At 35.8% G+C, this 26,657-nt stretch overlaps 1 protein-coding gene across 1 annotated transcript; it reads left to right on the top strand.

The window, feature by feature from the left end:
- Positions 1-37: 37 nt before the first annotated feature.
- Positions 38-26,623, top strand: LOC144436802 (uncharacterized). Its single transcript, XM_078125662.1, has 12 exons — positions 38-107; positions 2,731-2,869; positions 10,197-10,264; positions 12,435-12,584; positions 17,100-17,275; positions 20,359-20,657; positions 23,030-23,250; positions 24,282-24,509; positions 25,047-25,218; positions 25,676-25,758; positions 26,357-26,553; positions 26,616-26,623. Exons 2-12 carry the CDS (start codon positions 2,774-2,776, stop codon positions 26,621-26,623), a joined length of 1,698 nt encoding a protein of 565 aa, XP_077981788.1. The 5' UTR covers positions 38-107; positions 2,731-2,773.
- Positions 26,624-26,657: the final 34 nt, after the last annotated feature.

Raw genomic sequence — 26,657 nt, forward strand, 5'->3', positions numbered from 1 at the left:
CGGCTGACACGTTGCTAGTTCGTCATCAGTCACGCTGCAGACGAACAGGAGGATTGTGTAGCGACCAGACGTGCAACCTCGGCGTGTTCAGATATATTATTCACAAGGTAGGTACAGATACAGTGTACATTTGACTGAAAATTATTCACTGAATGTTCGTTCTGTGCAGACAACCCTCATTTTCTAAATTTCACTGGCAGAGAAGATCAATGCGTCAGTCTTTAGCGTTAAACCTCACATGCTTGTTATGGGTTAGCAAGTTATCCTTGAACGAGGATGGATCTTGCCTGCAATATCATACTGCACATATAGTCGTGGTTACGCCATACTAAAAATATAAACAGTTCGAGGAGGCGCTGACTAAGTATGGCGTCAGATATATTATTCCGGTGTGACTACGTTCTCAGTCAGTGATCCAAGTTGTTTCACAGTTATGATCAAACACCGATGCCGACACTTTTGAAGTTGGCACAATTTTACTTTCATTATGTTTAGAGTGAATCAAGCAATCATTTACTGTGAAAAACATGCATTATTGCATATAGTCAATATTGTCGTTCTAGTAGGTCTAAATCTATAGAAATTATGCTGCATTGCCCAAGTGTATGAATCAACGAGGTCAGAGCAGACACATGATGATGAAGGCGTGAATAACTAAACTTAACTAATTATAACTTAAATGTTTTTGTTATCGAGAGGTCGGCACCGATTTCCTCTATCAAAAATATGTTGTCAGTAAATCAGCTTACTTCTCTTCCAACCTTCACAGACAACTTGTCGATAACGTCCATTAAATTGTTTAAACTGCACAACAGGTCAAGAAATGAGACTTTAGTCTAAAAAACTTGACTTCTCCAGGTCGTGAATGATAATACGATGAGTTGCGTTCTCGTTCACTAATTAGTACGTGTAATTTGAACACTTGTGCGTCTACTATACACGTACATGACCTTATCGTACGGGTCAGTGTGGGGTTGTAAGGAAGGCTCAATCTCATTATTTATTCGAATGTGTACTGTTCACAAGTTTGAGACAACATCATGGATCTCTGACTGGGAACGGAGTCATACCGATAAAATATATCTGACTCCGTACTCAGGTCAGCGCCTCATCGGACTACACTCCGAAGTGTTGTGTTATTGTAGCTCTAAATACCTGTACCCGGCATCATGTAGTCAACTGGTGTCTCAGACATACCCTAACATATTTAGATAACAATCAAGTAATGCCATCATAATTTAAACTAGGATACATTTAGATTATTGACTTAGATATTTGTTAAACTTGTCCAGTAAATTTCCCACCACTAATTATATAATGGCATATAATATCACTAAATTCTAAGACAGCAAGAACACGCTCCGCACTGTACACTGTGATTCTTGCCTGTATATAAAACAAAACACTTTGTGCTAATATTAAAATAATTTCTTTGTCACATTAATTCCACCTATCGGGGCTGACACACACTGATTTCCTTCTTTCAAATTCTTTGTATACTCAGTGTTGTACACCTGTGTTCGTGGTCTTTGTTTTCACTTTCTCTTTCCACTAACCTGTATGTTTTCTTCCGACATATAATCTTTTTCTTTCCACATTTATCACTCCATTTTACATATTGTATGGAGATGTGATATATTTTCCTTATACAGGAATCCAAAATTGATTTCAATTTAACTGTTACAGGGATGGGCGTTGGTGTACATTCAGATCATAGATGAATCCAACGATTGACGTCTACGCCTCTCGAGGAAATACAGAATTTTCATAAGCTTTCGGTTTTGACATTTCGTGATTTCATAGAAATTCACGGGATTACCAAGAAACGCGTATTTATTGAACCTCTATTTAACCTTTATTGTTTTAACACTGTTATCACCTGGGACACACACACACACACACACACACACACACACACATACACACACACGCACGCACGCACGCACGCACACACTCATTACTACTAAGTGTTTTATACCTTCAGATAAATAGTCCTTAAATTTCAGTGCTCATTTAATATACAATTATTTCCTAAAGTGGCGTTCCCCTTAAAGCTGAAAAAACTAAAAAGTAAACATTAAAACGTTTCATCCTCGATGCATATAAACTGTTAGAAAATAATTACTTTTAATATTAATTTACGAATTAGAAACTGAAGAATATATTTTATTCACTTTATTTTATATATATATATATATATATATATATATATATATATATATATATATATATATATATATATATATATATATATATATATATATATATATATATATATATAACTCGGTGAGTATCAATCTGCTAAGACAGTGCTCTATACCGCAGTGGCAGAGCGTAATAGTTTTGGTAGTACTGGAACTCTTTCTTGGGTGTAACTCGGAGTTTCACGCATATTGCGATCATCAGACACTCACTTTATTGTGAGTGTCTGATGATCGCAATATGCGTGAAACTCCGAGTTACACCCAAGAAAGAGTTCCAGTACTACCAAAACTATATATATATATATATATATATATATATATATATATATATATATATATATATATGTGTGTGTGTGTGTGTGTGTATGTGTGTGTGTGTCTGTGTGTATGTATGTGTGTGTATATGTGTGTGTGTGTGTGTTTCTTGTATATCATAAATGATGTCACCTATACTCGTCATGGTTTTGTTAACTGAAATAATCACTGCATTCAGTCCTCTTTGTTTTATGTTTTTGCATGTGTACAGTCAAGAGATCCATATAATGGATAAAGAAAGATAGACGTACGGTATGTCAGAGTCCAAAACAACGGAACCCTCTCATCGGGGAGGCACGATGTCTTCTTCTGCATCCAATACCCAGCATGATCGTGGCAAAGTGAATGAGGTAAGTTATTTATTGTAGTCATTGATCTAGTTTCAAATATTGATCCGATCTTAATTTTTGAAAAACAGTCATTATAAATGAGTAGGTAGGAGATGACTGTACTACACTAAAGACCAACTAGTGAGTATGCTATCATAATCATTTGGTAGCCAAAACGGAAGCAGTAATTTTATCCCTTGATTTATAAGTACAGCTGTATATCAACCCCTTTATATGTAAATACCATTGGCCTGATAAAAATTAGAATATTTATTGAAACGTGTGTTCCATTAGACATTTTAAACAGCTATGCACGTTAAGACTGTTTCATTCCAGTAACATACACAATTATATATGTTCAAATGTCAAATTTGTACTACAATAACACGTAGTCTGAACGCCTCCAGCAATAGAATGTATAGTATTGTTTATCCATCATTTACTGTAAGGCCTAATAGAAATGATTGTGTGGTTCCGATTACGCTCAATTTTTGAATAGGTAGGGTAGGGAGATTTTTTATTTTATTTTATTATATTTTTTTTCATGTGTGAGTGTCTAGTTATGTTTTTCGTTGTTTTCCATATGGTCTGTGTTATTGGTTTCTTCTCATCAGATGTACAGCCATTACAGGTTGGAAGAACAGTTTTATATTGTCTGATGTCAGTTTTCGTATCCACTATTTCTGTGGAGACTTAACAAATTTGTCATTTTTTCTCGAATACGTAAAAAGGTTTAGGGTTGGCAGTGAAAAACTAGGTGGGGTCGGGTAATTGTGTGTTTCCAATAATTACAGGGCCTCAGAAAATATGGTAGGTATATGGCAAGCCATTCAGGCCAAAAGTATAATATTCTTATTTTAGCTACGGTATTTTATATTTCTCGGAGTTACAACTCATTTTAACAGTTGATGTGTAGTTTTTCGATGGAATCTACACTTTTATTCCGTGTTAACATTATTTAATTCAAACAAGTTTTCATTTATTTGAGATTATTGTGGTTTTACACGCTTTATTTTGATTTCGTTTTCGTCAAACCAGATTTTTTAAAAAGGATTATAATATTATATAATTGAAAATCTAAAATAAATTATTTTGAATTTTTTAAATTTTTTTAAAAATTAAGTTTTTGGAAAATTTTCGAAAGTAATTGTAATCGGATCGTGGTCAGAAAAAAAATGTGTTTCTTTGGACCACTCGATTTCCGTAGCAGGGGTGTGGATTAACTCAAATGACTGAGGCTTCCGGTAGGCTTAACACGTTGGTTGCTGTACTTTGAACTTACAGAGCATTTGTGATTTGAATACATACGAATACATACAATGGCACTCCTACTAGCAGATGATAGACCTTTCTATGTTCTAAGCGTTCTTCGTCTAACCATTCAACTCAATGCGATAAACGTTCAATTTACTATTGAATTTACTATTATAGTCAGGGCCTGGTGAAATTCTCCGGGAAGGGGGGGGGGGGTGGGTCGATGAATATTTCCCTCGGACCAGCAGAAAAGACTCTGAACCTGGGGCAGGAGTTGTATTTTGAGACATATTACCTCTCACATCTCTTATTAGCGTGAAGTTCTCGTTAATATATCACGCCAAAGCAAATACTTCACAACCACAATGGTACTGAGGAAGTTCATACGCAACTAAAGGACATTGTACAAGATTTTAACACATTCTTTGTTCAAGTAGGTGAACATCTGGCGAACAAAATACCTCATAATGACCATACCTCACTCCACGATTTTCTTGGAGAAAAATCTCCCCAATCTTTTTCCTTAAGCCTGTCACACAATATGATGTCGAAAAAAATATTAGACATACCGATATCCATAAAGCCACGGGACACGTCTCTTCTAAACTGATTCGTGAGGCCAAAGATAAGATATCCATTCCGCTTGTCCACATAATTAATTTATCGTTTTGTTCGGGAAAATTACCAGATCACCTCAAAGTCGCTCGAATGTTGCATCTTTTCAAAAAAGGTAATAAAGACGATATGGGTATTTATTTACAGACCGATCTCAATTCTTTCAGTTATTAGCAAAATTTTTTGAGAAAAGTGTTAATAGCCAATTGATGAATTACTCACTAGGTACATTTGACATAGTATATGAACATCAGTATGGCTTCAGACATAAATCTAGCTGTAAAGTTTCGCTCGTAAATTTGATTCAAAACCTGTTAAATGAACTTGATAAAGGGCATTTGACAATTGGTATCTTAGTTGATTTTTCAAAAACATTCGACACGGTTAGTCATGCAATCTTAATTTCAAAACTTGATCATTATGGAATCCGTGGCCTTACCTTTACAGTGGTTTAAAAGTTACTTGCAGAGCAGAAGTCAGTATGTTAGCATGAACAACATAGACTCCTATTTCTTGTGGTGTACCACAAGGTTCAGTTTTGGGTCCTATTTTATTTTTACTGTATATAAACGACATCTCATCCTACTCACCATTTTTAGCACAACTGAACTGAGGTTCAGTAGTGCTATAGGGATCGCCCGGCGTCTGTCTGTCTGTCTGTCTGTCTGTCTGTCTGTCTGTCTGTCTGTCTGTCTGTCTGTCTGTCTGTCTGTCTGTCTCTCTCTCTCTCTCTCTCTGTGTGTGTGTGTGTGTGTGTGTGTGTGTGTGTGTGTGTGTGTGTGTGTGTGTGTGTGTGTGTGTGTGTTGTAAACAACTTAAAGTCAAAAACCGCTGAACCGATTGCCATGATATTTGGTGGGTCCATTACCTTGGGTTTCTAGTTGGGAAATTGTTCAAATCAAAATGATCGCATCACAGGTGTGTGATTTGGGTCAAAAAATGTGATTTTTAGTCAAAAAATTTAAACTCAGAAACTACTTGGCAGATTGGTGCGAAATTTGGTGAGAACATTCTTAAGGGGGTGTAAAGTACGATTTGTTCATGACATGATGATTCCATCAGTGATATGCAAATTAGTGCTAAAAATGTGTCTTTTTGGTTGAAAATCTATAATTCCAAAACTACTGAGCAGATTGGGCTGAAATTTAATGGCAATGCATCTAGGGATGTATGGACGAAGAAATATTAAGCATACAATGATTCCATGAGTGATATGCAAATGAGGTGTAGAAATGTTCATTTTTGGTCAAAAACTTATATCTCAAAAAGTACTTGGTCTCCGAGTCTGAAACTTGGTGAGATGTTTCTGAAAGTGTTATTCTGCACATTTCCTTCAAAACATTTTGACAAAATTGGCCCTAGCGACCATGACCACGCCCTTAGCAACAACCAAATGGCAGTATATTTTGGTCAAATAACAACATCATCTGGTAGGCAAATGAGTAAACATTCAAAAAATGTATGCAAATACCCTAGCAACCATGACCACGCCCATAGCAACAGCCAAACGGTCATGTATTTCACAAAGATAACAACAGGGATTGATAGACAATTGAATATACATTCAAAAAATGTATGTAAATTTGCCTAGCAACAAGACCACGCCCATAGCAACAGCCAAATAATCACGTATATTGCAAAGATGACAACAGGAATAGAAAGACAAATGAATAAACATTCAAAAAATGTATGCAAATGTGCCTAGCAACAAGACCACGCCCATAGCAACAGCCAAATTATCACATATATTGCAAAGATAACAACGGGGATTAATAGACAATTGAATAAACATTCAAAAAATGTACGTAAATATGCCTAGCAAAAAGACCACGCCCATAGCAACAGCCAAATGATAGCATATATCGTAAAGATAGCAACATGGTTGGATAGGCAACTGGATAGTCATTCACCAAATGAACACTTATTGTTAGCATGGACTACCATATGGATAAACATTTTTAAAAACTGTACAGTTGTGCTACAACGCCATTGGCGGTATTTTTTAATTTCAGGCTTTACGCTGACGACTCAAATTTATTCCATTCTTTCGAACCCATACATAATAACGTATCACTTAGTCAAGCTGAACTCGAATTTGTAAATGTGAATAAATGGGGTAACGCTAACAAACTAACCATTTTACATCAATGCTAGCAAAACCGAGTATATGGTGATTAAGAGTAAACAAAGTAAACATTCAGTCACTGGTTCATTACTCTAGATGATACACTTTTAAAGGAGGTTGATTGTACATCTTTCATTGGAATTCGTCTTGACAACAATTTGTCTTGGCGGCAGCATATTTTGCACACAAAGGAGAAATTATGTAAATTAACTGGTATTTTCTATAAGCTGAGATATATCGTTCCACGTTTTATACTTGTCATGCCATATAACACTTTCATACTGCCACATATTAGTTACGGACTAGAAACTTGGGGAAGCGCGTATAAAACGCATTTAAAGGACATTTTACTTGTACAAAAAAAGATCGTTCAGATAGTAAGTATAATGGTAGTAAGTATAATGCACATACGAATGCCCTGTTCAAAAAAATTGATATACTTGACATATATAAACAATACAGTACTTCATATGCAAAAATACAAAAATTGATTAAAATACATATATTGTAAGAAAATTGTTTAATAAAACGATGCATTTTGTTCAGTGTACCCATCCCACCTTATCACTCACACTTTACGTGAATGCTGTTGTTAAAATATGATGGTAATGGTAGCAGTGATGATGATGGTGGTGGTGGTGGTGGTGGTGGTGGGGGGTGATGATTTAGTTTTGAATGTCATAGACAACAAGGACAGTGATACATGTACTGACTCAAGTAGTACCAGTGAGTCAGATTAGAGTGACACTGATAATGGCAATACTGAAGGTGAACGTGATGATATCAGGGAACTTTTACAAGTGACCAGATCAGGCAGAGTATGCACAGCATGGAAAGCACGTTTTAGATACTAACTAGATTGTGTATGATTATAAGAGAAAGGTAAATATCCAGTCCTTTACTGTTTGTCACTTTCTATGTAGAAATACTGATTTCTAATACAGAGTCAAAAATCATTTAATTTGTATGTATACATATAATAGGAATATTGATTAACGTTCAGTATATGCAATTGTCATGATGAGGGTCATGTTTTGCAAAATGGGACAAAGGGGAGGGTCACTTTTTACAAATGGAGAATGGGGGATCGGGAGGGTCGTGTTTTTCTTAACAGACCATGTGTGATTTCCTCCTGCCCTTCCCCTTGTAAATACTGAAGGCTCCCTTATTAGAACAGAGAAAGTTGTATCACCTGCCAGTAGGAGTGCCATAGTATGTATTCGTATGGATCAATGCAAGTGCAAAGTACAGCGACAAACGTGTTAGGCCTACCGGAAGCCAGTCATTTGAGAAATCGAATGGTCCGAAGAAACACATTTTTTTTCTGACCGCGATCCGAAAATAATTATTTTCAAAAAATGTCAAAAAACCATTCTAAAACACCCCAAAACCCCAACATACTATGCATTTTGACTTTCAATTATATCTAATCCTTAAAAAAAATTTGGTTTGACGAAAACTAATTCAAAAGAAAGCCTGTCTCAAATAAATAAAAACTTGTTTGAATTAAATAACGTTAACATGGAATAAAAGTGTGGATTCCATCGACAAACTACACATAAACGGTTACAATTAGTTTGTAACTCCGAAAATTACAAAATGGTGCGTGACTAACGACATCCAACTGAAATCCCACATCTCTGGATAGATTGGGATTTCACTTGGAAGTCGTTAGTCACGCACCAGCTGTCAAGATAATTAAGTGCTAATTTGCATAATTAATGAATGCTTGTAACTCATGTTATGCAGCCAGAAGGGCTTTAACAAATTTGATCAAACTTGCCAAAGATATTGATCATACAAAGATATGATAGTTCTTTATGAAATTTAGTGCTGTCAATTAATGGCTCATGTGCATAATTAACGAACTTTGGCAATTATGGCCTATACCAACAAGAAAGACTGCACCAAATTTGATGAAACTTGCTAAGGGTTATTGACCGAGCAAAGATAAGATGGTATCGAGTCAATTAATTGTCAATTTGCATATTTGATGAACTGTTGCGATAAGGGATATATATCTCTGAACGGGAGCATTTTCAGTTCATATCTGTTTTTTTATTTGGCCTAAGTGAAAGTTAATGTATTTGTGCAAACACATCTGTGGGGATATACTATATCGAGTGGGCTGTTTTGTATTGTATGCAAATGTGTTTGTTTATGAACAAGCTAATAATCTGATAAAGGGCGTCGTGTTATTTAAGAACTACTTTTTGAACGTAATACTATTTTTTATATAACGTAAGCGACTGGTTTAAAATAACTAATTTTATGTCACTTGTATTGATATTTCGATGATTCACACATCTCCAACTGGGTTATTAAAAAGACGAAAGTGATAGTTTGATAAAGTGCTAAAAATTGCTTAAAGAAAAAGGAGGTACGCACGATGAACAAACACGTTTACAGAAAACTTGCAAAGTTGCCTGGAAAGGGGAGAGGGGTAATTTGTGGTAAAAGAAAATAAATATTAAGGCAGATTTCAGTCTTTCCTGTGGTCGGAGGGGCGGGCGGGGGGAGGGGGTAGAACTATCTTGAACACAATATCTTTCCTACTAACATTCCGTCTGCCCAAAAATGTAGGGACACTCTTCCTATTACAATGGAGAGGGGTTGCGGTCCCAGATCAAGAATTAAAACTGCCGTTTTCATGGATCATAAGAACGTTAAATTGATTATCGCAAATGACGGGTATTAAGATACAAGCTCCTCCATCAATCTGAATATTTTAAAGAGATAAAGTGAATCTTCTGAGTATTTCTAATTATCTTGACCTGGTTTAAGATGAGCATAATTAATTATACATGAACAAGTAGCATTGACAGTCATGGCTGCTTCTAGCTGCAATAATTGCAGCGTTAATTTTTTAGTTTTCATTTGTTGTTTTTAATTCTCAGCTTTTCATCATTCAAAAGTTTACTCTCAAAAATAACGCTGTAATTCTAAATGTACAAATTTAAGTTTAACTCAAAATAAACTGCGCGATGCAGATCTCTGCAAAATACGCCTTATCTGCCCAAACTTCAACGTATATTAAAAAGTTCCCTAATCCCATCAAAACCGCAATTTTTTTTTGTAAGACTCCGAGATCTTGCACACGCTATGAGCATGGTCTCTGAGTAGTATCCGATTCAAAATGTTGCAAAGTTGAAAACAGATTCTTTGAAGGGAAATATCTATTTTGTTTCATTCATTCAGAATTCTCAACAAAACTTAATTTTTTTAACCAACAGTGCCACAAAATATCAGTCTTCCAATATTTCGACGACAATTTTGCAAAATGTCAACATAACATCGATTTTAAATCTTTGAGATGAAAAGTAATTGGTATCCTATTACATATTGTCATTCCAGACAAGCTTTCCTCAGTCTTCAAGGAGTGGAGGAATGGCAGTGGCCGCATCAGTATCCAAGGAAGACATGTAAGTTTCCTTCACATCGAAATATCTCTTTTACTCGTGTGATATGTGTTTAAATTATCATTTTTATGAGCCATAAAGGATATATATATATATATATATATATATATATATATATATATATATATATATATATATATATATATATATATATACAAACATATATATATATATATATATATATATATATATATATATATATATATATATATATATATATATATATATATATATATATATATATATATATATCATTACTGTATGTTCTTTATATTCGGACATGCGTAGTTAATTTGCTAGTAATCGTGTGTTTGTCATAGCTTGAAGAAGATGTGCCAGATGCACCGAAACGTCGCGTTTAGTATTTTACTTTGGGATTGGAAGTAAGGCCGACTTCGTACACAACTACCTGTTCAACAAGTCATTCATATATATATATAATATCTGAGAGATATTTCAGACCAACCACTATATATTAATATTTAATATGTGAACATTTTCTCATAGATAGATTAAATTAAGAAACTGGAAGACGTTATTGGTACATGACTAAAATTTCAATGCAAATCCATGTAGTACATTTCAGATAGATTGGAGTTTCAGTGACTTGAGGTTTGCCCATGAAGTCTCAATAAACAATTATTCATTAGGAAGTGGACAACATATATTTGTCTGTCTGTCTGTGTGTGTGTGTATGTGTGTACATGTATGTATGTATGTATGTATGTATGTATGTATGTATGTATGTATGTATGTATGTATGTATGTATGTATGTATGTATGTATGTATGTATGTATGTACATGTATGTATGTATGTATGTATGTATGTATGTATGTATGTATGTATGTATGTATGTATGTATGTATGTATGTGTGTGTGTGTGCGTGTGTCTGTCTGTCTGTCTGTCTGTCTGTCTGTCTGTCTGTCTGTCTGTATGTATGTATGTATGTATGTATGTAAATATGTATGTATGTATGTATGTATGTATGTATGTATGTATGTATGTATGTACACACACACACGTACGTACGTATGTGTGTTTGAGTGTGTGTGAGCGTGCGTGCGTCCGTGCGTGCGTGCGTGCGTCTGTCTGTCTGTCTGTCTGTCTGTCTGTCTGTCTGTGCATGCGTGCGTGCGTGTGTATGTATGTATGTATGTATGTATGTATGTATGTATGTATGTATGTATGTGTGTATGTATGTGTGTGTGTGTGTACGTATGTACGTACGTACGTACATAAGTGTTTGTGTTAATGTGTGTTTGAGTGTGTGTGTTTGTGGGTGTGAACCAATATGTGGTTTCATTTCGCTATGTATTCTTGTTTGCACTATAGGAAAGATGATAAACAAACTCCGAATCATTATGAACTTTTCCTTCGTAGGGAGCCTTAAATAATTACAAGGGGAGGGCCAGGGGAATTAGAGTGGGTTACCTTTTACATATTTGTTCTCAGGAGAGGGCCATATTTCATTTGCGGAGGGGTACATTTTACTTTGACTTGGTTTAATGCCTGACTTTGCCTTAATTTGTGACTTTGGCATTCCACTCCTGCCACCGATGCTCATTAGATTAGGTCAGGGGTTAGAGAGTTATTAGGGGTATGTACCGTCCTAACAGAACATATCACTCAAATCGCCCCTGAGGACAACGGAGTGCATAAATTGACAGTTGTGATGTGAGGAGAGGAGTGAGTCTCAAAGGAGAAAAATAGGAATGGTATATGAGAGGTTGCATTGATCCCTGGTCCTGACAGTGACGAGAGTGTGCATGCGCATGTAGTCTTTGGGAGATCTGGCCTCCAGCACAGTCAAATAGATCCAAGCACATGTATTTATTAATGCAATGCCTTTACACAAAGTCCCTGTCGTGGTAGAAGTGGGAAATAACCTTTAAAATATACCAACAGTAACAGCGATGAAATCAAGTCCTTACCATTGATTCTGTTGTTCCAAGTTTGAAAGATATTTTAACTGGATGAGGGTCATTTCTTTACAGAAAGGAAATTGAGGGACTGTCAGGTTTTACTTTCTAGCACGACGGAATCGGGAGAGAGTCAAATCTTACGCAAAAGACCGGGCATGCTATCCACCGTCCCCTTGTAATTTTTGAAGGCTACCTTAACAACATATTGTTCTTTCAACTAATTCATAACTACTTTTATATTTGCATAGACAATCTTTTCTAGAAGTTAGATTTTCTGTACTGCTATTACGCTATGGTGTTCACAACAGCCAGCCTGATGTCACCATAAGATTGTTTAACCAAAGGAAAGAATATTATTGGACACTTTTTTTTGATGTTTGCAATATGTGTATTGTGAGGTAAGGATAACCAGATTAATATATTGTATTGAATTATAAATATAAATATAGGAGTATAATAATTAATGGTTTATTAAAATTGTTCGTAGCAGTCAGAGACTGAATTGCGACAACTTTACATAACTGAAAAATTTAAAATATAGCAAACATTAAAACCTTTACATTTCATGTTAAGACAGAAACAAAAAAAACTTTACACAATTACAACTAACAAAAGGGCACGGCAACGGACACACACAAAGACGCTAACCACTGAACCATTTAAAATGCTTCTAACAAGTGTGTTTGTCATCATTCCATAATTTAATCATGTAAGGAATTGCACTTTTAGCATATCTCTGTGTACGTATCCTAGGTAGAGATAGTTGACGAGAATTACGTAATTCAAGGCCGATTTCATCGCTACGTTCCTTAGTAAGCCAGTCACTGTGTAATCTAGACTTTTTGAGTGATTTCGCAAAGTTTAAACATATACTATCGCGTCTCTGTTTCATATCTACAATTTTACATGTCTCAAGTGCCTGTTGATATGATACATAGGCCATACCCAATATTATTCTGCAAGCCCTTTTCTGAATACGTTCTAATGAATCATGTTGTTTAACGGTTAACCCAGGATGCCATACAGGTACAGCATATTCCAATAAAGGTCGAATGTACCCGATATAAATTGTGATCAGATCACTTCTACTAAGGCCAAATCTCTTAAGTGAACTTAGCAAAAACAAACGGCCACTCGCACGCCTTGTAATGTCACTGATATGTATATCCCATTTCATGGTTTTAGCAATTTTGATTCCTAGTATATTGAGCACATCTGTCGATACAAGTTCTTGTCCAGCAAGTTGCAAAGACGTTGATGACGGAGGTTTCTTGACAAATGATACATCCATAGAATGGCATTTTGAAGGGTTGAGTGACATATTATTATCTTGTGACCACTTTTCAAATCGCTGCAGTTCAATTTGCATATTATTACAATCATTAACAGATGTATTCTCAATCATAGTCAAATCATCAACATATTTAAGAGCTAACATGTTTCTATCTATTGTTATACTCGCAGCGTCGTTGATCATGCATAGAAAAGTAGCTGGTCCTGTGAGTGTTCCTTGAGGAACTCCAGCATTTAAACAGTTCCACTCGGAGAAGGTGTCTTGATATTTCACACATTGGGTTCTACCAGAGATAAAGTCGGAAATCCATGGAATGATTGATGGCCTTGCGCCTATGTTTAATAGTTTAGGTATTGCAACATTGTGATCAACTCGATCAAAGGCTTTACTAAAATCGGTGACCACTACGCGTGTTAGACTTTTGGGGTTTTCAGCATGTTTTAATATGCTATCAACCAGTTTGACCAAATAATGAGTGGTAGAGTGGCCTTTACGACTACCGAATTGGTTTACGTCAATATTTGGTTGAATATCATCCATCAGCCATTCAATAATGAAAGACTCTGCAACTTTAGCGAAATGATCTGTCAATGATATCGGTCTTAGTTTGTTCCATATTGGAGGGTTAGTTTTGGGTATCGGTACAACTACTGCTTTCTTCCACTGAGGTGGAACAATCGCCTGTTTGAAGGAAGCATTAAGTATATCTGCTAAAGGTGAGCTGATTTCTAAAGCAAATTCGCGAATGATCTTGGCTGGTATTCTGTCCGGGCCTCCCGCCTTCGTGTTACTGATCTTTGCTAGCTTCTTATAGACTTCCCAGGGGTATATATGTGGTATAGGTGAAGGTGCAGGGAGATATGCGGGTAAGTCTTTTGTTGAAAGTGGGTTTATATCAGCACTAATTGAGGTAAAATGATCATTTATGTGATTGGCAACGCTTACAAAGTCATCTTTGTTGATATTGGGTGGTGGCGCTATGATCGGTTGAAGTTTCTGATTTGATGACATAACTCGTAATTGACGATACCACTGAGCAGGGTTTGATTTCTTAAATCTCTCCACTCTGTTTCTATAGTACTCGCGTTTATCCGCCTTAATAGCTCTTATCACTTTATTACGATAAAATCTCCATAACGCTGGTCTTGATGGATCGAATACTTGTTGACGTCGACGAATAAGAGACTTTGTTTTAGATGTCACCCAAGGTTTGTCAGTTGTATCGACCAGGTATTTGAACAGCTCAACCATTTTAAAATTGATGCCAACAATTTTTTTCAGTCCTGGTGACGTTTTGCAACCAGTTCTTCAACATGATACTGCAAGTTACATATAGGTTACAGCAGTATTTTCCTTATTGCCTCCCAAAGTGTTTTAGCACAACTGAAATGATTAGGCTCAATAGTGCTATAGACATGGTGTGGTGTCTGTCCATCCATCTGCATGCCTGTCTGCCTGTCTGTCTGTCTGTCTGTCTGTCTGTCTGCCTGTGTCTGTCTGTCTGTCTGTCTGTCTGTCTGTCTGTGTATGTATGTGTGTGTGTGTGTGGGGGGGGGGGGGGTGGACTTAAATTCAAAGACCGCCATACCAATTGACTTAGTATTTGGATGGGGACATTACTTCTGGTGTCTAGTTGGGAAATTTTTCAAAGCAAACTGATCGCATCACAGGTGTGTAACTTGGTTCCAAAATGCAATTTTTTGGCGAAAGAAAGTTAGGGGTGTGTTGATTATGAATTGTTCACGACATAATGATCCCGTCAGTGACATGCAAAGTGGGTCTAAAATGTGTCCTTTTCATCAAACATCTATAATTCGAAACCTACATAGCAGATTGGCCAGAAATTTAATGTGGATGCATCTGGGAATGTTTAGATGAAAGGGTATTCAGAACACGATGATCCCATCAGTGATATGAAAATTAGGAAGAACTTCCAAATTGGTAAAGAAAACTCAAAAACTACATGTTAATTTGGGCTGAAAATTGGTAGGGACATGATGTTTCTGGACGTGTTGCTCTGCAGTTATTCCGCCCTAGCAACCATGACCACGCCCTTAGCAACAGTGAAATTATGATGTATATTATGAGGATAACAACAGTAATGCCATTTTTATAGACAAAGTAAACATTGACGTGTGGTGTGGTTTTCCAGCTGCAGGTGCAAAATCTGTGATCTGAAATCCATAATTTTAAAACCACTGATATATTGGATTTCATCTTTTGAAACTGCGCTGCCATACGAACGCTAGAATCAATTTATCCAAGATTTATCAACCAACTCTTCATCACCTGTCACCATATTTAACAGAACATCGACAAAACGTCACTAAACGCCAAAAGAAATTGATACAACCACGCTGCCATAAAATTACAAGTAAGCTAATTACAGGTTATCGACGTACAATGCTTAGATCAAATATTGTAACAACTTTGTCCTTTCAAACACGTGTTTAATCGTCTGAAAAGAGACACATAATATAGCAAGAAATTCTAGTATTTTGATCTGTACTAAAATGTATAGGAAGGGGACTTTGTCAAATGGAAACAACTACTACAATGATATTACAGGTAATGTTTTAATGAAATTCTGGACGTAACATATGCAGGGAAATTGATGCAGATTTGTTGAGACTTTGGCCACGACGGAGGCTGGTAAATTTAGATTTCTGTGTGTCGTTATACTATGTATGTAAGTTTAATCTAGATAAAATTGTATGGGGTTCGTTTTCAAGCACTTCCTAAGAACACCAAGGTTTTTTCAATACGTTGATCGCCCAGCCCAGAGCAAAATTTTGTCCCGTTGTACATGTATGGATCTATCCATTCGTTTAAGAATATAACAAGATGGTAAGAAACTCTAGTAAACTAATCTTTTAAAACGGGATGGCTGAAATATTGCAAAGGTGTATTCCATAAAATACTGGTAAATCGATGACCGATTACTTCAGGGCCGATGGTCGCTGAGAAATTTAGATTGTGGTACTGCGTAAAGTTTGGTAGCTGCCTTCCGGCAATTATCTCAATGAAGTCGCCAGAAGTTCGTTTTCAACCATTCACGTAGAATTCTTTAAAATTTTAAAAGAAACCAACCGTGCGCGTCAAGTATAGGAAAGTCTAAACAGCATGTTGATATGTATTCTGGATTTGTCCGAGGTCGTTCCATGTAATGAAATGGATACTGGCCACAGTGTATCAAACCATCGATGAAGTATGTTCACATAATTTTGAAGTTCAGGGTCAACACTATAAAGAGTTTAGTCACAACTGAGTCGATGTTTCGACACAATTGATACGACATTTTGCAGGGTACAATGACAATGAGATTGTCTTGAAAGTATGAGTACACTTTTATGTTGTTGCCAAGCCTCTCAATCTATAACATTCGGGTTGGACTATCTTAATAAGTATTAAGCCACCAACGACAAGTAACTACATGCACCATTTAATGAAATCGTTCGCCTACAGTTACTCGTAACATACTTAATAATTGGTATATTATGGGTTAATGATCCAAAATCATGATTTCATAATTTTAATATTAATAACTTGACTGCAACAATACTAGTGCATCGTTTTCATGTAACACTAACAATTTAATACTTTGTTATCTTTGAACCAGGAAAGACGATCATGGAAACTTTGTACTGAATGGCACATATAAGTTTGAACGCGATGTCCTTCGGAAGGGTCTCGTGTACAAATACTATGTTGATGGCCTCCCAGAGAAAATATACACAGTCTCAGGGGACAATTACGACAATATATACAGATGGCTGACCTTAGATTACTGTAAAGGTGAGCAATGTTTTCATCAAAATTTGTAGTCATTCATGTTAGTTTAATACACATTCGAATGTGTATTCATTTGAATGCATTGATAATGTAAATGTAGTTAGTTAAAACCCTTGTCGCCCCTATTAATCTTATATGTAAAGTATCATCATATGCACATGTACGTGTGTTCGTAGACATGGGGTTTAACTTTCAATCGAGAGATATACATAGATATACTTACCCTACAGCTGAAACATGGTGTTCGCCAGAAGACTGTATATTACTCATACATTAATGATCAAAGTTGAGGTTGTTGTTCTACTTGTTTTACAAAGGCACATTTATTGTAGTCTATCTGCTAGACCTCGGATGTTCTTCCGATAGAATACGACACCCGCCCGAACATCGCTATCGAGGATGGAACATCAGAGGTCTAGTAAATGTCATCAGGATATAAATAACTGCCAATCAGAGAACCGTATTAGTGACAAGCACAAACAGAGGACAATAGCTAATTTTTCATGCATATTCATCTTAAGGAGGGGCTTGTAAAAATAACCACCAATACGTTAACTAAAATGTGTGAATGACAACGTCTACACACTCATCAAACACAATTACCATAAACTGATAAGACATAGTAATGACATAAATTTGTTTGTCAACACCTGCATGCAGAGATTGAATATATTAAAGTATATATATGCATACATGGCCCAACCCACTAATCTCAATGGAATGTCCGGTCTGACAATGACATTAGCTAGACTGTTCGGGCAAGCCCTCACTGCGAACTTCGTTCGCTTATAGTATCGAAAGAAAGCCCGAACGTCTAGCAGCAAGACTACATTTATTGCTGAACAAAGCAGGATTGTAATTAAAGAGAGAGTTTTGTTTACATTCACTGGGTTTTTTAGGCTCCCCTCAATAACAATCACGATGCATTCACAAGTAAAAGCTTTGTTATCTATCAAGTAAAACAATAAAACAAACCTGCAAAATGATCAACTTTGATGTACATGTATATGTTACATGTAGTCTTCAGGCAAACACTTCCTGTTTTAGCTGTAACTAACAATAGAGAACTTTCAGGCAGTTTATAGCTGTATGAATGATTATCATATTGCGAGAATGTTATTTCAAATGCAAGTCATGTATGCATATAGCAATTATGTTTGATATTTCAATATATATTTTAGTCAATACTCGGCAAAAAAGGTGAGATTCCGATAACATACTTTCAGAAAATATGGTAGTTAAGGTAGTTAGGTTTTATGTTGTTGAGTTGTGTCGTCCAAAAGACAAGATACTCTACAATCTTAACAGTTCTTTTATACTTTGAAAGTGAGTGAAGGATGTGAAATTAAGACAGTTATATGTCTAGTAGACAAACACAATATGTAGACTGTAAAATGACAGAAATCCTCTATCACTGAAGACATCTGACGAAAGTTAAACCAAAATTGCAAAATTATACGAAAACCAGAAAATGACAGATAGAACCATCCCATGTACACAACTGAATAGAGCCAGTCTATACCCAAAAATAAACCTAAATTTGGCATTAACAGGTATTATCTTACCATTAATAAATAAATTATCACCATATCACTGTAGTGTATTGTAAGTTTAGTACTTGTAACTGTTATACCAAATAGATTCTATGATTTACTATCCTAGGGGCTTAACATAATGTCAATCATTTTCTTAACACAACTGTTTAAGTTCTACGAAGAAAAGTTGAAAAACTCGAATGTAGGTCTCGATACTTGACATGTTGTTGACGATATCCCCATTTAGTGTTTACAAGTTTGGCTAATTTGTATCATGAAACAGAGTGCGGTGAAAACATGTACACTTACATTGGCTTTGTACATAAAACCAGTTGCATTATTTAGTTAAGAACTTTAGACGTACATGGAGGACTTATAAGACAGGTAGCTTCTCACCATCTTACCTTTATGAATATAAATGAAAAGTTTTATGTTGACAGCTTTAGCAATAGGAGTCTCTCAGGTGACCGGAAACACACCGTTTTTAGCCCCAATGGCGAAGCCTACGTTGGGTTCCTTGCGTCCGTCGGTCAACGTCTGTCCGTCTTCGTCCTCCTCTATCTCAAATACGCATGGGCCAATTTAAACAGAACATTAGTAAACACCTAATAATATACGGTGCATCTGCACGTCAATTTGTTTTGTAATATATGCATATCTGACCAAATGGAGGGTCATATTTTTTTAAAAATCAATATTTACTGCATAATTCAAAAACTTATACAGACATTCCACTCTAGTATCTACCCCAATATTATCAGATGCAAGCTATCTCTTAAGACCTAGACCTTTGACTTCTTGGCCAATTATCAAAATTAAGCCAATTCCTGCTTATCACAGAGATATTGTAGTATTTGCATGTCGCCAATTTCTTTTAAATTATGTTTACAAGTAATATTGAAGAAAAGGAGTATACACAAGCATTATTTTGGTGCTCGTGTAATTTTTACTGAATGGCAGCCATATTTGTAGCCCTTGCTGTATTACTGTATAAATAAAACACTTCAATACATAGACTCTGTTCAAGTGTCTCACCCCATATAATCACATGCAAGCTTTCTTGTATGAGTGACCATTGACCTTTGCCATGACCTACATGTTAGACCATCAAAATTTCACTATTACTTACATATTGTAGACACTAAATAACAATTATGTGTGGCTAATGTATTTTCGATCATGGCTATAGATAATACAGAACCAGATAAAAATATACATACGAATTATTTCTGATGGTCATATAACTTTATTCAATGGTATCCATATTTACAGTGAACAATTACGATTTACCACATAACTAAGAAATGTTTGAGACATTGACTCTGATCTACAGGTTCAATTATCGAAAATCCGCAATTTCCTGCACTATCTGACACTTTTGTAGTATTTATTTGTTGCCACCAATTTCATTTAAATCATGTCTCCATTCAGTCACATAGAGGTGTGTCTTCTGAAAAGATTTGCTTCAGTTGATCTTGGATAAATCATTTTGATCTAACAAATACTAAATAATTACATCCAAGTGTAAAGTTTTCATTTAATATGTTTCAGACACAACAATATACGATCACATGGTAAGGTTACGCATGGAACACGTTCCAGGCTGGCGTTTTATACCTTCACGTTTCCGGCCTATAGTCGACAACACCCAAAGCGATGCAGAAACTACAGTTGTCAGCTTATCACCTAAATGGAAGTCGATTGAAAGTGATGCGCAATGTGCTATAGCTACAGCTACATTGGACGAGCTATATACTGTAATCAGCTGTCAATCGAGGAAAGCCCTTTGGGTAAGAGGGATATGGTGGGATTACAAAGTCGAGGTTTCAATCAAAGTGAACAGGAAAAAGGTAAGGTCGAGTAGGTAATGTAAGGGGAGCCAATCGACACACAAAATCTAGGTTGAGTTGTTAAATAAGGCGGTTTATATGCCAGTTTATACGTCACCTGTCACCAATCTCGCATTCTAATTGGTTTTGAGCACAGCAGATATGCAGGGTTACTTTTCACTAACAGTCGTATATTTTGTTTGTTGTGTATAAGCTACAACACGGCATTTTGAATACGAAAGATTAATATGAGTCATACAAAGCATCATCGTTGTATACAGTGTAACAACTCTTTGAACCGCATGTTTCGTGTCAGAGGGAAATAGTTAAACATTCATCCACAGAACGACAAAAATACGGAGATGACGCGTACGGAAACATGAATTCCTAAATCTCGTAAAGATATCAAAATTACTGGCAGAGCTCGATGATGCAATGTTTGCTTAAGAACAACGCATGTAATGTAGTGTTACGGATGAGAGAATACAACTTTTTAATATTCGCTAAGTTTTGATGTTTTGCGAGGTCACCGTGAACTCACAGCTGTCATGAATTAATAATTAGAACAAATGTTTGCATTTCGGGAATAGTATTCTTCTGAGATGACAACATTAAGTTATTAAAAGATCGTTGATGTCACATAATGACTAATTACAGACAGTTGGAAGAACAATGACGTGATCACATTGTTTAGCTAGTTTTCATATTTGTCAATATCATTTGCATTGAATTAAGGCTATGGCAATACTTACGTTTTAGTCATTTATGGTGCTGATTACTTTATCACCCAATCATTTGAGTATTGTATATTTTACGTTTATAAGAATTTAATGGAATAATAAAATTATGGATTCATTCTTTGGAAGAGACGGTCCGGGGTCAGGAGCTTCGATCTGCTCCATGGCCACCTCCAAATGATCCAGGTTAACCATGAACACAGAGAGAGAGAGAGAGAGAGAGAGAGAGAGAGAGAGAGAGAGAGAGAGAGAGAGAGAGAGAGAGAGAGAGAGAGAGAGAGAGAGAGAGAGAGAGAGAGAGAGAGAGAGAGAGAGAGAGAGAGAGAGAGAGAGAGAGGGAGAGAGGGAGGGAGGGAGGGAGGGAGGGAGGGAGAGAAACATGGGGTTACCTTAACAATAGAGGTTACCCCTCCAATTTGTTACAGTACATTCTCTGTACTTTTAATCATGTTAATGAAGTACTGTGGTACGCATTACAACGACGCACTCATTTTCAGTCGAAGGGTATTTGATTGACCCTCACTTAAAGGGACTCAATCTGAGTTTATATGTGTATCGGTGTAGTTTTTACTGCATATTTAAAAGGTATTCACATTATAATTGTACAATTGCAATTGAATGAACTGTATTATTTTCATTTTTTACGGCTTGGGACGAGCCTTGGAGGAGAAAGAACAACATCATGCATTTGTAATTACTGAGTTTGGGTTCAAACAAGACACTGTTTATATTATAAATGTCGCCAAACACCTAGTTACGAAATTAATAACTTTCATTGCAATAGTTACGTATAGGTTTAAAGACAATAAATACTATCTCGTATGTCTAGAGACGCTCACAGTTATGAATCTTTAATAATCAGCTAGTAAGCACATTCATGAAATACTGTGTATGTAAAAAAACAAGGCAAGTATCATCTCTATGGATAGCTCTGAAGATGAGTAATTACTCCTTCACTTTATAATGAGAGGGACATCACATGTACATCTAGGAACGATGTCGTAACATAATGGTCACCAAACGTGTTTATGAACAAGTATCATGAATAACATGAATATTATGAATATTATATTGAATGGATCCACTAGGGAAATTAATCAAGTAGTACAAATTACCAATGGTCAGTTAAATAATTCATCTATTTTGATAATATGTACATATGGTATACATCCTTTTCATGGTCAAGTAATATGTCTTTGCATAGTACTTTTAGTAGGAAATTATATGACCTTCATTTCTACGTTATCAACTTGATTGTCAGATTCTTATATTTCTTTTCAATCTCTAACGTGTTTCACATTGCATCAAGCCAGAAAAGGTGTGCAGTCAATGAACTAAAACAAGAGTATGTATGAATAAATTCATTTACTGTGTAGAATTCTCAACAAAAGTTGACTTCAAATGAAACGTTTAAGAGAATATCAGAAATTATCAATATTTTGGGTGTCGTGGCCTCATTCCAAAATGAAGATGGCTGTCTGTCATCACAATATTAGAAGTCTCTGATATTCTATTGCAATGTAGATTGATGAAATTAACTTCTGATGAGAGTAAACTATGTGAATTGTAAATGAGGAAGACGTTGTTACGTTTGGTGTACATAATAATGTAATAGTAACAACCCCCATAATCTCGCTATGAAACATCTTTTGACAGGTTTTACTGACCATGATAAATGAGCAGTTGCAGCATTTAGGGAAGGGTAAAGGAAAACAACCGACAAACAGTGTTATTTCTGCACTCCTCATTTCTGTCATTCTACATGAAAACAAAGTGGATCTCGAGTGGGAACAAGTAAATGCAATTGCGAATGCAATGCTTAGTGATGGCATTTACATCGATGTGATAGAGGAGCTACGGACGCATTTTCCGGACAGGTAGATAAACCAATAAAAAATTGACATTCATTACAAAGTAGGTATGTTACTTTTACTGGCCACAGGAATTGGTGTTTTGATATGAGAATGCAGTGTAGTCCAATTCGTCCAGTACACTGTGCAATATCTTGCCCACAACTCTCGCTGATTGGTATGCTTGGAAGTTCCTTATTTTATAACTTTTTCAATAACACATATTTGTCAACATTTTAAGCATAGTAATTACGTTAAATTAATATGTAACAAAAGTACGTTTGGGAATCAAAATTAAGTTCTAAATTTTGCATAAAATGTGCTAACAAGTAAATGAAACATGTACTGTGAATAAAACACTTCAATGTCAAAGTATCAATAACTTGGGTAGACAGTGTGTATGATGAGTAAATAAAATATATATCTATATAAATATAAATATATATATATATATATATATATATATATATATAAATCTATATCTTTGGCAAACACATTAACAGGTGCATATATTTCCCTTAGTTTTGTGGAAAATATTTTGCATGTCTTTCAAGAAAATCTGTTGACAAATTTCTAAAATTGCTACTCCTTCTACAATAAATCATTGATACCAGAACCAATGAAAATATATATTCAGAAACTCATCAGTGTCAATTCTCCGTTTTGAAAATGGCAAAAATATTCTTACAAAATCCTGTACACAGGTGAGATTTGTCCGACGTCAAGGAGCTGATGTCCAACAATACAAATTAGAGAGAGTTGTGGGTAAAGTCGTGTACAGTGCAGTATAGGTACATGTTCTGTATGTGCTTGCTTCTGAACATTAACCTATTTCACTCAAATGGAACAGGGAACTATGAAGCACTGTTGAAGGCGGCCTCCGCTTGATCACTTGTTAATACTGGCCATATTTGTGGTCAGAAAAAATGATTTGGCCAGTAATGTGTCTGCTTTAAGATTTGATATATATATCCCCAAAAGCTATATACATATGAAGACTCATCCAAGTAATATAGACATTATATACATCCTTTATTTTTGCCAAACTAAAATTGCAGGAAAAGAACAACACTTGCACTTCAGAAGTTATGCGAAAACATGATGGCAGCAAATAAGAACAGATGGTTTTTTATTCTCCCACTTCTCCACTTCCTTGATGGATATTCTATTCCCTACAATATTCCACCGAAACGAACTGTTGCAATTGAAGACAAAGGATGGTGGGGTATGGCTATGGCTCCAATAAGATATAAACGCTCAGACGTTCCATTACTTAGTCTTAAGAGGTAAGATTGTATTGCCCAATTCTTAGCCACGACGCTAGTTTATTTATGTATGTGATGTCATGCATCATTTACATTCGTATTAACATATTGTTTTTAGAGGTGCGTACCATTCTATAATGGTATAGGGAAACTGTAATTAATATATTCATTTCCCGGGAAGTATTTCCAGGGTATTTGTTCCTCTTTTATATGTCTGTCTGTCATTTGCCTGACTTTAATTTGTTAACAATAACCTTTTTTTTATAGATTATATTCATCCACTGCATTGTACTTATAATTTCTGGTGAAATAAAGTTCAGTTCAAAACCCAATTCATATGTATATGCAGGCAGTACAATCGGAAGTACTTATACTGTATTAAGAAAAGCATCATTGCTACCTAGGTTCTAATTAAATTAGTTCTATATTATGTTACCAAAGCATTGTGTGGTGACTGTAAACTGTTTACATAAGGAACTTTGACTTTCTTTATCTAGACAGGGGCATGGATTTGACTGAATTGTTTTTAATGAACTAACCCGATTCTGCTCATTGCAGTGACCTACAGCAGTTAAGAATGATATTTGAAATGGACGAAATGTGCGCAAGATTTTATGTGTCTCAAATATCGGTATCGTCTATTGTGGAGGAGGGTCCCACTCAGTTCGACTTTATTCCATCCTATATCTTAGCAGCTAAAGTGCTCAAGGCTTTGCCTGGATCAGATAAGGTAATATCAAATCTTACGTAGACTCATTGTGATCACCTTAGAACCAATGACCTAGACACGAGTTGTGATGTAGAACGACCTAGGTATAAAGCTTCTAGTATACCATACACGAGCCAGGTTCAACAAAACATATGGAATATATACTGTGGTAGTTCTACGTCACTACAACGCACGTCTATGTAACCACAACGAAGTAGTGTCTACGTCATTGCGTCAGTTGTGTCCGAAATACGAGTCAAAACATTCAAAAAGTGCCGCTACTTTTCATTATTGAACTCTTTACAACCATGCATTTGAATAATCATGAATTTTAGTCTTGTCACATGTGCTAGTAAACTTACTACGAAACCCAAGAAATAAAAAGTCATTTATATCATTTGGCAGCCTTTGAATAACACCTTGTTGCATCAACATAGGTGAATTGCACTGCAAGCTAATCATATTAAGTTTCTTGCAGATGGAAAATATAATGAAGATTGTGCAAGCCCTTACCGTAAAGAATGACAGATATAAGGAACAACTTATGGAAGCCAGTCAAAGGTAAGTAACGAAAATCTATGATGGAACTGTAATTTGCTGTATACCTATATGTCTATGTTACGGAGCTTTGTAAGACAGCTTCATATTGACATTAGACATTGGAATCAAATGTAAAAATAAATTCCTTGGGTGAGGGAGGGAATGGGGCGCCGAACGTGGACAAAGTTCATCCAGGTTGTATGGCAGTTGGGTTAGAGATAACCAGCCGTAAAGGGAATAACCGGGGACACGTTGTTACTGCAGTGAATTGTTTGACGTTGTGAATTCTTAACACCTGCTGAAACACAAGTGAAAAGTTGTAAATTCAATGTATTTATTTTTGCTATTATTGAATTTCTAAATGCCGTCGTCCGACAAGCTACAATGTACTAACGCAATGAAACTTCTGCGATAGGGGAGCTGGACAGTAGGTAAACGTGACTTCTGAACAATCTCATTCCGTGTTTTTAAACACGTTTTTGCAATTGTTTCCAAATTGGCTGAATGTAATCTTATAAATGACACAGAATAATTAGCTCAGGACTGGTGATAACTCATATCTATGTTCTACCACTGTTAGTGTTATTAACACGTACGTATTTTTAATTTCTTTTGTAAGTGCAATGAAGAGAGCAGACAATAGTGACGTCAAAGGAATGGTGCACAGTAAATGGGCGTATGAAATCGGAAAAGACATTGTGATGCGTTCGTTGAAGACTAAACCAACTCTTCAAATCGATGAAATCAAGGGTTTAGTAAGCTACTACGTATCACAACTGAATACAATTGGCATTCAACGAACACTCTACAAGGAATGTACAAGTAGCGAGACAGGATATCGACCATCAGACATTGATCTAAAACATGATGTTTCAGAGGTGCTTAACTCCGCGTTGAGCAAACCGAAGTCCACAATGAAA

This window comes from Glandiceps talaboti, chromosome 6 (genome assembly GCF_964340395.1).
Source record: "Glandiceps talaboti chromosome 6, keGlaTala1.1, whole genome shotgun sequence".
Lineage (NCBI taxonomy): Eukaryota > Metazoa > Hemichordata > Enteropneusta > Spengelidae > Glandiceps > Glandiceps talaboti.